The 12,914-nt window shown below is 42.5% G+C and overlaps 1 protein-coding gene across 3 annotated transcripts in view; it reads right to left on the reverse strand.

Annotated features, from left to right (window-relative positions):
- The window catches only part of LOC139422652 (choline transporter-like protein 5-B), a 99,593-nt gene that overhangs the window by 16,792 nt on the left and 69,887 nt on the right, over positions 1–12,914 (reverse strand). For all 3 annotated transcript variants that reach the window (XR_011635754.1, XM_071173860.1, XM_071173951.1), the window contains exons 4-8: positions 11,092–11,176; positions 9,760–9,844; positions 9,496–9,624; positions 8,828–8,888; positions 8,503–8,626 (exon numbers count right to left, since the gene is read on the reverse strand). Coding sequence is in view for 2 of the 3 variants with exons in the window: in XM_071173860.1 (XP_071029961.1) it covers positions 8,503–8,626; positions 8,828–8,888; positions 9,496–9,624; positions 9,760–9,844; positions 11,092–11,176 (484 nt within the window). In the remaining variant the exon portion in view is untranslated. The remainder of the gene's footprint in view (positions 1–8,502; positions 8,627–8,827; positions 8,889–9,495; positions 9,625–9,759; positions 9,845–11,091; positions 11,177–12,914) is intronic.

Here is a 12,914-nt window from a genome sequence, read left to right on the forward strand (position 1 = left end):
ATAGACCTGTATCTATCCTACCCTGACTTTCTAAGGTCTTTGAAAGCCAAGTTAACAAACAGATTACCGACCATTTCGAATGCCACCATACCTTCTCCGCTATGCAATCTGGCTTCAGAGCTGGTCATGGGTGCACCTCAGCCACGCTAAAGGTCCTAAACGATATCATAACCGCCATCGCTAAGAGACATTACTGTGCAGCCGTATTCATCAACCAAGGCTTTTGACTCTGTCAATCACCACATACTTATCGGCAGACTCAACAGCCTTGGTTTCTCAAATGATTGACCTTCTTTGGACACTGTGTTAACTAACCTTCAGATGAGCTTCAATGCCATACAACTCTCCTTCCGTGGCCTCCAACTGCTCTTAAATGCAAGTAAAACTAAATTATGCTATTCAATCGATTGCTGCCCGCACATGCCCGCCCGTACAGCATCACTACTCTGGACGGTTCTGACTTAGAATATGTGGACAACTACAAATACCTAGGTGTCTAGTTAGACTGTAAACTCTCCTTCCAGACTCACATTAAGCATCTTCAATCCAAAATTAAATCTAGAATCGGATTCCTATTTCGCAACAAAGCATCCTTCACTCATGCTGCCAAACATACCCTCGTTAAACTGACCATCCACTGATCCTCGATCGGTCATTCACCAAAGCCCCATATACTACCCACCACTGCGACCTGTATGCTCTTGTTGGCTGGCCCTCGCTTCATACTCGTCGCCAAACCTACAGGCTCCAGGTCATCTACAAGTCTCTGCTAGGTAAAGCCCCACCTTATCTCAGCTCACTGGTCACCATAGCAGCACCCACCCGTATCATGTGCTCCAGCAGGTATATATTTCTGGTCACCCCCAAAGCCAATTCTTCCTTTGGCCGCCTTTCCTTCCAGTTCTCTGCTGCCACTGACTGGAACAAACTGCAAAAATCACTGAAGCTGGAGACTCATATCTCCCTCACTAGCTTTTAAGCACCAGCTGTCAGAGTAGCTCACAGATCACTGCACCTAGACCATCTGTAAATAGCCCATCCAACTACCTCATCCCCATGCTGTATTTATCTTGCTCCTTTGCGGCCCCGTACCTCTACTTGCACATTCATCCTCTGCACATCTACCATTCCAGTGTTTAATTGCTATATTGTAATTACCTTGCCACTATGGCCTATTTATTGCCTTTCCTCCCTTATTCTACCTCATTTGCTCACATTGTATAAAGACTTTTTCTACTGTATTATTGACTGTATGTTTGTTTATTCCATGTGTAACTCTGTGTTGTTGTATGTGTCAAACTGCTTTGCTTTATCTTGGCCAGGTCACAGTTGTAAATGAGAACCTGTTCTCAACTAGCCTACCTGGTTAAATATATATTTTTAAATAGAGCAGTCATAACATCAAGGCACAAGTACAGCAGACAAAGTGAGTGCCACTGAGTCTGGTGGCTTGAGGCTCAGAGATAAATCTTTCTGGTTCAGAGACTGAGGGAAGGATAGGTTAGAGGACATCATCCCTGCTCTGTCAGAAGCAAAGAACACACTGTCAGAAACGGTCTTCAAAACAGTTTCAACTCATGACAAGGACATCAGAATACCACCTTCATTTTCAGCTACGAAACTCAATTTTTGTGTTCAGATTGACTTTCATAGACTGAGGTAGGCCTAAGAGCTATATATAACTTGTGGTAATTACTGTGGTAATAACGCTAATTACTACACAAATCTGAGGGTGCTCTTTTCCAGTTTTACTAAATGAAATCTTTGCAAACATTATGATAAAAAGAAGTAACACATTGACGAAGGAACACGATGACGAAGGAACACGATGACGAAGGAACACGATGACGAAGGAACACGATGACGAAGGAACACGTTGACGAAAGAACACGTTGACGAAGGAACACGTTGACGAAGGAACACGTTGACGAAGGAACACGTTGACGAAGGAACACGTTGACGAAAGAACACGTTGACGAAGGAACACGTTGACGAAGGAACACGTTGACGAAAGAACACGATGACGAAGGAACACATTGACGAAGGAACACGTTGATGAAGGAACACGTTGACGAAAGAACACGTTGACGAAGGAACACATTGACGAAGGAACACATTGACGAAGGAACACGTTGACGAAGGAACACGTTGACGAAGGAACACGTTGACGAAAGAACACGTTGACGAAGGAACACGATGACGAAGGAGCACGATGACGAAGGAGCACGATGACGAAGGAACACGTTGACGAAGGAACACGATGACGAAGGAACACATTGACGAAGGAACACGTTGACGAAGGAACACGTTGACGAAGGAACACGATGACGAAGGAACACGATGACGAAGGAACACGTTGACGAAGGAACACATTGATGAAAGCCAGGAGGTGACGTGACACTCAAGCTTTGAAAGACAAATAGTACATCAACTGTAAGCTACATTGTTACTCTTTATTAGGGCTTTGATATCGATGTAAGCTCCACATCATACAACATTTGGAGGTAATCTGTCCCCTTTCCTTTCCACAGCCACAGTCAAGAGAGGAGCAGCAGCAGATTCCCGATGATGCACAGTCAAGTGGGAAGGTTAGTTTGAAAACAGCGAACTCGGGGCTACAGAAGGTTGAAATACTCTAATTAGTTTGAGACCTTTCCAATTCTTGCTGCATGGCGATAACCTGGCTATGAAGAAAAAGCATTCGACTGGTCATCAATTCCTTGTTTCAAAGGCAAACGGGTTTAAATCAATGCAACCATGGAATTTGATGCACTAACGATGGCAACTCATTGATACAAAACTATCAAGACCCTGCATCTGTCTTAATTGCTCCTGTAATCATTCCCACCTGTTAATCTAAATTTATTGAAAGTCACTTAACTGTACTACTCTGAAGCTACAGCATACGTTGTATTTTCATGCAGACATGCATAGACGGCTTTCAATATGCATGAATGATCCACACTCCACACGCTATTGGGCATGAGTCTCATTGCCCAGTTGTCCTACCCTGCAATAGCTGTCCAGTTGACTCTGGGTTCAATGGTGGAATCCCTATGACCCAGGGGCGCAACTTTCACTGGGGACGGGAGCGGTCATGTCCCCCCCCCATTCTGAAATAGCCTTTTCTTCATCCCAGTTTTATTATTTGAATGTGATACAAAACGAGGCAACCGTGTGCTTTAGGACCATGCGGACGCCTCCGAGTGGTCGGGTAGGCTGTTTGGAGTGTTTATCCAACTGGCTAAAATAACAATAATAATAAATTATTATGTCCCCCCAACTTCTAAAACCAAAGTTGCGCCCCTGGTTTCAATGCATTTGCATTCCCAAACATCAATGAGGCCTCAGTGAACAGATTTGTGCAGCGTTAATCTTTCAGGTCTGCTGGTCAAAAATATTCAACCATTTGATACCATCACCCATAATAGGTCTTCCACTTGCAATAGTCTCCCTCAGCCTCGACAGCATTTCCACTACGTTGAGGAGAGCAGGACTTACTTGGACAGAAATTCCAACTATCAAATCAAGCTTTATATACAGTGCCTTGCGAAAGTATTCGGCCCCCTTGAACTTTGCAACCTTTTGCCACATTTCAGGCTTCAAACATAAAGATATAAAACTGTATTTTTTTGTGAAGAATCAACAACAAGTGGGACACAATCATGAAGTGGAACGACATTTATTGGATATTTCAAACTTTTTTAACAAATCAAAAACTGAAAAATTGGGCGTGCAAAATTATTCAGCCCCTTTACTTTCAGTGCAGCAAACTCTCTCCAGAAGTTCAGTGAGGATCTCTGAATGATCCAATGTTGACCTAAATGACTAATGATGATAAATACAATCCACCTGTGTGTAATCAAGTCTCTGTATAAATGCACCTGCACTGTGATAGTCTCAGAGGTCCGTTAAAAGCGCAGAGAGCATCATGAAGAACAAAGAACACACCAGGCAGGTCCGAGATACTGTTGTGAAGAAGTTTAAAGCCGGATTTGGATACAAAAAGATTTCCCAAGCTTTAAACATCCCAAGGAGCACTGTGCAAGCGATAATATTGAAATGGAAGGAGTATCAGACCACTGCAAATCTACCAAGACCTGGCCGTCCCTCTAAACTTTCAGCTAATACAAGGAGAAGACTGATCAGAGATGCAGCCAAGAGGCCCATGATCACTCTGGATGAACTGCAGAGATCTACAGCTGAGGTGGGAGCACAAATCTGGCCTTTATGGAAGAGTGGCAAGAAGAAAGACATTTCTTAAAGATATCCATAACAAGTGTTGTTTAAAGTTTGCCACAAGCCACCTGGGAGACACACCAAACATGTGGAAGAAGGTGCTCTGGTCAGATGAAACCAAAATTGAACTTTTTGGCAACAATGCAAAACGTTATGTTTGGCGTAAAAGCAACACAGCTCATCACCCTGAACACACCATACCCACTGTCAAACATGGTGGTGGCAGCATCATGGTTTGGGCCTGCTTTTCTTCAGCAGAGACAGGGAAGATGGTTAAAATTGATGGGAAGATGGATGGAGCCAAATACAGGACCATTCTGGAAGAAAACCTGATGGAGTCTGCAAAAGACCTGAGACTGGGACGGAGATTTGTCTTCCAACAAGACAATGATCCAAAACATAAAGCAAAATCTACAATGGAATGGTTCAAAAATAAACATATCCAGGTGTTAGAATGGCCAAGTCAAAGCCCAGACCTGAATCCAATCGAGAATCTGTGGAAAGAACTGAAAACTGCTGTTCACAAATGCTCTCCATCCAACCTCACTGAGCTCGAGCTGTTTTGCAAGGAGGAATGGGAAAAAATGTCAGTCTCTCGATGTGCAAAACTGATAGAGACATACCCCAAGCTACTTACAGCTGTAATCGCAGCAAAAGGTGGCGCTACAAAGTATTAACTTAAGGGGGCTGAATAATTTTGCACGCCCAATTTTTCAGTTTTTGATTTGTTAAAAAAGTTTGAAATATCCAATAAATGTCGTTCCACTTCATGATTGTGTCCCACTTGTTGTTGATTCTTCACAAAAAAAATACAGTTTTATATCTTTATGTTTGAAGCCTGAAATGTGGCAAAAGGTCGCAAAGTTCAAGGGGGCCGAATACTTTCGCAAGGCACTGTATACAAAGCACATTTCAGACATGAAATGCAACACAATGTGCTTTATAGGGAAAAAACCCAAATAAAAAACAATGAAAATAAAAGCTGAAATATTTACTACACAACAAACATAAGATTAAAAAAAACAAAAGAATGACAGAAACTGAACAACTAAAAAGCACCCCCAAGGAAAAGCAAAGCTAAAAATATTGTTTTAAGATCTCTTAAATATGTTCACAGTTTCAGCCCCCCTCAGGTTCTCTGGTAGGCTATTCCACAGGCTGGGCCAGGTCGCAGTTGCAAATGAGAACTTGTTCTCAACTAGCCTACCTGGTTAAATAAAGGTGAAATAAATAAAAAAAATAACTAAAAGCTGCCTCTCTCAGGCCAGTACCAGAGGACCTGAGGGAACTATTGGGTACATAACTTAAAAGCATGTCTGATATGTATTGGGGTGCAGAATCGTGAATTTATTTTAAAAAACAATCTTAAAATGAATTCTAAAACTCTCCGGGAGCCAATGCAGAGACATTGAAACAGGTGTAATGTGTTCTCCATCTTCTGCCGAAGTCGGTTCCTCTCCTTGTTCGGGCGGCGCTCGGCGGTCGAAGTCGCCGGTCTTCTAGCCATCGCCGATCCACTTTTAATTTTCCATTGGTTTTGTCTTTGTTTCCTACACACCTGGTTTTCATTTCCCAATTACTGGTCATGTATTTAACCCTCTGTTTCCCCCCATGTCTTTATGTGTGATTGTTTATTGTTCATGCACCAGCTACACCCACCGCCTGACACCGTCTGGTCTTGGTCAGAACCCATGCTGCAGCATTCCGTATGTTTTGCAGTTGACCAATAGCTTTCTTGTATAAACCAGACAGGAGAGCATTACAGTAGTCAAGTGTGCTTGTAATAAATGCATGGATGAGTCTCTCTTTATCAGCCGGAGAGAGAAACGGCCGCACCGTGGCAATGTTCCTCGGGTGGCAAAAAGCTATTTTAATCACGTTCTACTGTGTGATTCTAAATTTAGATCAGTATCTAAAATAACACCTAGGTTTTTTACCTGGTGTTTTATCTTTATTTCCCAAGGTGCTTTGGCTCCAACAATAAGAACGTTGGTCGTCTTGATTTAGCTGGTGGAAGTTGTGAGACATATCACGTATTTAAATCACTAATACAATATAATAATTTAAACATGGAGCTAAAATCCTCTGATGACACAGAAATGCAAAATGGTGTATCGTCTGAGTAGCAGTGCTTTCTGATAACGCAGCCAAGGGGTTACTGAACAGTATTTTTCCCTGAGTTATGTTCACCTATGATGACAAAAAACTCTCGACAGGTTAAATAGGTCCTAAACCAATTTAGAACTGGACCGGAGAGGCCAACCCACCTCTCCAGTCTGTGAAGGACATCATGGTCAACAGTGTCAAATGCAGCACTTAAATCTAAGAGTAGAGAGAGCTGTTTGGCATCTGTATTGGCTCTAAGATAATTTACTACTTGAACTAAGGCTGTCTCTGTGCTGTGGTGGGCACAAAACCCAGATTGGAATTTTTCAAAAATACAGTTGGCATATAAAAAAAAATATTTAGCTGTTTGAACACAAATTTCTCCAGAATTTTGCTTAAGAATGTAAGGTTGGAAATTGGCCAAAAATTGCTAAGAGCTGATGAATCTAGATGACTTTTCTTCAGAAGGGGTTTCACCATAGCTGTTTTTAGTGCAATGGGGGAAATGCCTGTGAACAAGGAGTGATAACTAAAGGCTGCCTCTTCTTCAGATATGCAATTAAAAACTGTTTTGAAGAAGATGTTGGGAATAGGATCAAGAAGGCATGTAGAAGGCTTAAGTTGTGAGATCACTTTCCTGAGCATGTCTGTGTCAACCAGGGAAAATGACTCCATATTGCCTTTACATGGTCGTCTAGGGCACATATCAAGCTTCTCATCAGATCTTGCTTGACTGATAACCAGCCTAACGTTGGTTTTCTTCTCTCTAAAATATGCCGCAAACTCATCACATTTAGATGTGGAGGAAAACTCAAATACTGTAGGTTGGCGGGGGTAGGATTACAGGCCATCAATGGTCGAAAAGAGCACGGTCAAATTATTCTGATTAATAGTGATCATGGCATTTCTAATTGTCTTTTTATATTTGCCTCATACAGTGCATTCGGAAAGTATTCAGACCCTTTGACTTTTTCCACATTGTGTTACGTTACAGCCTTATTCTAAAACAGATTAAATATGTTTTATCCTCATCAATCTACACACTATATCCCATAATGTAAAAGTGAAAACAGGTTTTCAGAATTTTTTGCAAATTTATATTAAAAAAAATCTAAATTAAATACCTTATTTACAAGTACAAGTATTCAAACCCTTTGCTATGAGACTCGAAATTGAGCTCAGGTGCTTCCTGTTTCCACATCCTTGAGATGTTTCCACAACTTGATTGGAGTCCACCTGTAGTAAATTAAATTGATTGGGCGGAGAAGAATGGGAGAAACTCCCCAAATACAGTTGTGCCAAGCTTGTAGCGCCATACCCAAGAAGACTCATCGCTGCCAAAGGTGCTTCAACAAAGTACTAGAGTCAACATGTATGTAAATGTGATATCAGTTAAAAAAAATGTAACATTTGCAAAAAAATCTAAAAACCTGTTTTTGCTTTGTCATTATGGCGTGTGTAGATGGATGAGGGGAAAACAACTATTTAATCAAATATAGAATAAGGCTATAACAAAATGTGGAAAAAGTCAAAGAGTACTGTCACGTTTACTCCCGCTCCCCCTCTCCGGCGCTCGACGTCGCCAGTTGTCTCATCATTATGCAGACCTGCCACCATCGTTACGCGCACCTGCGCCTCATGACACTCCCCTGGACTCCATCACCTTCCTGATTATCTCCCCTATATCTGTCACTCCCCTTGGTTCTTTCCTCAGGCGTTATTGACTCTGTTTTTGTTTCATGTCTGTACGCTTTTCCTGTTTTGTACTATGTTCTACTTATTATTACATTTGCACTCCCTGCACTTGCTTCCTGACTCCCAGCGTACACGTTACAGGTCTGAATATCTTCTGAATGCACTAAATATGTAATTCATAAATAGAAAGTGTTAATATGTTAATATGTTAATTTTGTTGCAGTATTGGTTTATGAATGACATTGGCAGTAAGTTTGATAGAATTTGTATGGTAGGCTATCAGTCTATAAATAGATAACAATAGCTAGGTTTCAATCCAATTGGCGACAGATTTTCATGCGAATATTCTAAAATCCACATATAGAAAATATGCAAATTTTCCCTCCAGTGGTGTGTTTCCAATAAACTACCTCTAGAACATTTCGACTACAACAGAGGGACGTTGAGGAGAGCAGGACTTACTTGGCAGCGTTCCTGAGATCGATCACGCTCCTCGTTTTACCTAACCCATCTTTAAAGTCTGTCTTGTTGGCGACAGTTAGCGTCCCGTTCCTGGTGATAAAGTCAGGGAAGCACCTCTGAAGGACTGAAACACACAAAGAAATATATAATGGCTAAGAATAATGTTTCAATGTCATAGACTGTTTAGAAGTATCACTTTCCTTTCCCAACCCCTAACACATAATGCCCCCCTCCCACAGAACCTAAGTCTTAGAATAGACAGTCTGAATCTTAAGTCACCATAATGATAGTGGTGGAACTGTGTGTAGAATCTAGATTCACTTACAAGGTCTGCTTGGCACTATCATAGATGGGCAGTCCTCATCTCTCAAGACATGTGCAACTGACTAAAGGGAGAAAAGAGAGGAAGAAGACGTCAAACAATGTAAATTCAGTGACGTCAAATCCTCCGAGTTGAGTGTTTATACCAACTCATAGGTTAAGATGACTGGTAAGACATCCTATCACCATATCCTATGAGTTTGCCATTATCCAAAAGGACCATGAGGAGAGTGGGCGTGTGGAACAGAACAGAAGACTGTCATACATTACAGACTGGTAGGGAACCCTTCCTGAGTCATTTGTTGTTTAAGCACTCTGGTCTCGGTGCAGACTAAGCGCACACTCTTTTCCTCTCTCTCTTCCTCCCTCTCTCCCCCTTTCAGTCACTCCCTCTTAGCCACAGAACTTTTAAATCTCATTATGTTTCCTTTACATAATACATTACATAGGCCTAGTACTTATAAAGCAATATAGTGTTTTTCCGTATAATTAAATGTACAACAAGATATACTCTAATTGCAGCACCTAAATGACTAACTGATTCTAATAAGATTGCCGTTTCGGTAGAGTCTTGGTCGCTACTGACTTCTAGATGGATAACCATTACAGATGACATCTGTTCAGAACACCCAAGGACTTGATAAGATGACTGGAGGCATCAGGTCTCTGTACCTTTCTAGGATTGTCGAAGCCCGGCTTGCAGAACTGCCTGTAATACTCCCAGTAGCTGTTGTTGTACCTGTAGTTGTACTGCATGTCTAGGTATGTGGCAAATCTGTCTGGGCACTTGGAGACACAGAGCTGAGAAGAGAGAGGTAGAGACAAACATTCATCAATGCTTAACAACAGAGAACACTGACTTTGTATAATCAAGCAAGAAAAAACGAGCAGGAACAGAACGGCATGATGTGTGCCGCGTAAAGAGGGGCCTCTTACTTGGGTTGTAGGGCACTGGAGGTTAATGAGAACGGCAGGATTGGCACATTGCAATATGTTGAAGTAGAATAATATGGCTTTGTTGCTGTAACCACAGTGAAATGGAGAGAATATTCATTTGTTTTCCAACACACACAATGACAGTTTTATTAGAAAACGCTGAGAACAAATGTTGTATTGAAAATAATGGCAGATTGAGCTGCCTGTCAAACAGAGGCAAGACACAGTGTAAACACACGGGGTGCAGGGAAGCCTGTGGCGGTGGTTAATGCTACTTTAAATGCACTTTTCATACATGCCACGCAAAGCCCTATACAAACTAATGGGGGGATTACTGTAAAGCAGGGCTCTGCAACCCTGTTCCTGGAGAGCTACCCTCCTACATGCTTTCTCTCCATTCCTGTTCCTGGAGAGCTACCCTCCTACAGGCTTTCACTCCATTCCTGTTCCTGGAGAGCTACCCTCCTACAGGCTTTCCCTCCATTCCTGTTCCTGGAGAGCTACCCTCCTACAGGCTTTCCCTCCATTCCTGTTCCTGGAGAGCTACCCTCCTGTAGGTTTTCACTCCATTCCTGTTCCTGGAGAGTTACCCTCCTACAGGCTTTCCCTCCATTCCTGTTCCTGGAGAGCTACCCTCCTACAGGCTTTCCCTCCATTCCTGTTCCTGGAGAGCTACCCTCCTACAGGCTTTCCCTCCATTCCTGTTCCTGGAGAGCTACCCTCCTACAGGCTTTCCCTCCATTCCTGTTCCTGGAGAGCTACCCTCCTACAGGCTTTCCCTCCATTCCCGTTCCTGGAGAGCTACCCTCCTTTACATTTAGCAGACACTCTTTTCCAGAGTGATTTACAGTAGTGAGTACATACATTTTTGTACGTATTTTTCTTACGGGTCCCCCATGGGAATTGAACCCACAACCATGGGGTTGCAAGCGCCATGCTCAACTAACTTCTTGTGCAGGTTTTCGCTCCAACCCCAGTTGTAACTAACCTGATTCACCTTCTCAATCTGCTAATTATTAGAATCCGGTGCGCTAGACTGGTTGAGTGTAAACCTACAGGACAGTAGCTCTCCAGGAACAGGGTTGGAGAGCCTTGCTGAACATAGAAGGGTAGCTTAAAATGACTATGTTTACAGACTAATCCCAGGCTGCTTACAATCTCTTCCAAGTGCAGAATTCTTTTAGAGGATATTAATGTGAAGCCACACTTGTCCTAAGTGCAATGCAATGATATAGTACTATACCTATCCATAGTAACTATATACTATCCATTGTACTGTAGATACAATACATTTTTCTCCAAACACAGAGAGCGGTCTTTCTTTCTACTTACGCGTTGGGGGTCCCCTGCTGTCCACAGAACTGTCCGTGGCTGTCGGTGGGGTAGACCACCTTCCTGGTGTCGCCATGGATCCAGGCTGCAACCAGACAGACGGCCACATCATTAGCCTCATTCACAGACCTGTCATATGTCAATCACTCTGGACATGAATGAGTGATAGGATCTGCCTGACTGTGTATGTATTGGAATATTCTGACAGTTTAATGCACATGCACAAGTTGTCTTGACCTCTGAATGCTCAGCTATGAAAAGCCAACTGACATTTACTCCTGAGGTGCTGACCTGTTACAACCCTATAACCACTGTGATTATTATTTGTCCCTGCTGGTCATCTAGGAACGTTTGAACATCTTGAAGAACGATCTGGCCTTAATGACCATGTACTCCTATTCTCCATCCGGCACAGCCAGGAGAGGACTGACCACCCCTCAGAGCCTGGTTCCTCTCTAGGTTTCTGCCTTTCTTGGGAGTTTTTCCTAGCCACCGTGATTCTACATCTGCATTGTTGCTCTTTGGGGTTTTAGGTTTCTGTATAAGAACTTTGTGACAACTTCTGATGTAAAACGGGCTTTATGTGATTGATTTGATTGACTACCATTATCACTTCAGCCCACAGCTACTGTACATCAGTATAAAAACAGGTCAAATGTGATCCAATGTAGACTGCTGTTATGAATCACAATCAGAAGCCAGATACGAATATATTAGTGTGTCAAGCTGAGACTGGCTGTTCAGACATTACAGGACAACCTGAAAAAGTCTATGTGAGAAACTTAGAGATTACAGTGATTATTATTATTTGACCATGCTGGTCATTTATGAACATTTGAACATCTTGGCCATGTTCTGTTATAATCTCCACCCGGCACAGCCAGAAGAGGACTGGCCACCCCACATAGCCTGGTTCCTCTCTAGGTTTCTTCCTAGGTTTTGGCCTTTCTAGGGAGTTTTTCCTAGCCACTGTGCTTCTACACCTGCATCGCTTTCTGTTTGGCGTTTTAGGCTGGGTTTCTGTACAGCACTTTGTGACATCAGCTGATGTACGAAGGGCTATATAAATACATTTGATTTGATTTGATGCAGAGTGATAATATGAGTGAAAGGCACTAACAAGGCCAAGGTAATCCAATCATTCCAACACTTTCTCCACCAGTCTGCATCTTTTGAGGCTTCAATTCACGATGCAATCCTGTGTTCAATAGTTTTTCTAACCTGTTCAAAACATAAACAGCAAAGAATTACCTAGGAGGACAATAACATATTATTTTCTAGCCTGCCTCACACAGCTGGGAGGTTGAGAAAGGGAAGTTATGCACGAGGAAGAGCACATGGGAGGAGAAAGAATGAAAAGCTCTTCACGTAATTGCTGACATGCCAGTGTCTATTTGAAGTCACCTCCATTTTCATGGCTCTGGCTCTCTTAAAGTAATTGGGCAACAGACAGTCCTTCCTCTGCCCAGACTCGGACGTGACTACACTGCCAATCGAAGTCTGAGAGGGACTCCACTTTGAGAGAAGACATCAACGCTGATTTCATTTGACTCACTGTGTGTGTGTGTGTGTGTGTGTGTGTGTGTGTGTGTGTGTGTGTGTGTGTGTGTGTGTGTGTCATACAGACTACATACAGGCTTAGGTGTGTGTGTGAGGAGATTCACATGATTGATTCCAATCTACTGAGAGGAACACTGGAGTATGCTGTGTTTAACTGCTCTAATTAAATGCCTTAAAAAGGCATGGAGGCCAGAGGACATCACCCATTTCTCTAGAGAACATGCTCTAACCTCCAATCGGAAGATTAGAAGCACAGATTAGGC

Source organism: Oncorhynchus clarkii, chromosome 1 (assembly GCF_045791955.1).
Source record: "Oncorhynchus clarkii lewisi isolate Uvic-CL-2024 chromosome 1, UVic_Ocla_1.0, whole genome shotgun sequence".
Taxonomy (NCBI): Eukaryota; Metazoa; Chordata; class Actinopteri; order Salmoniformes; family Salmonidae; genus Oncorhynchus; species Oncorhynchus clarkii.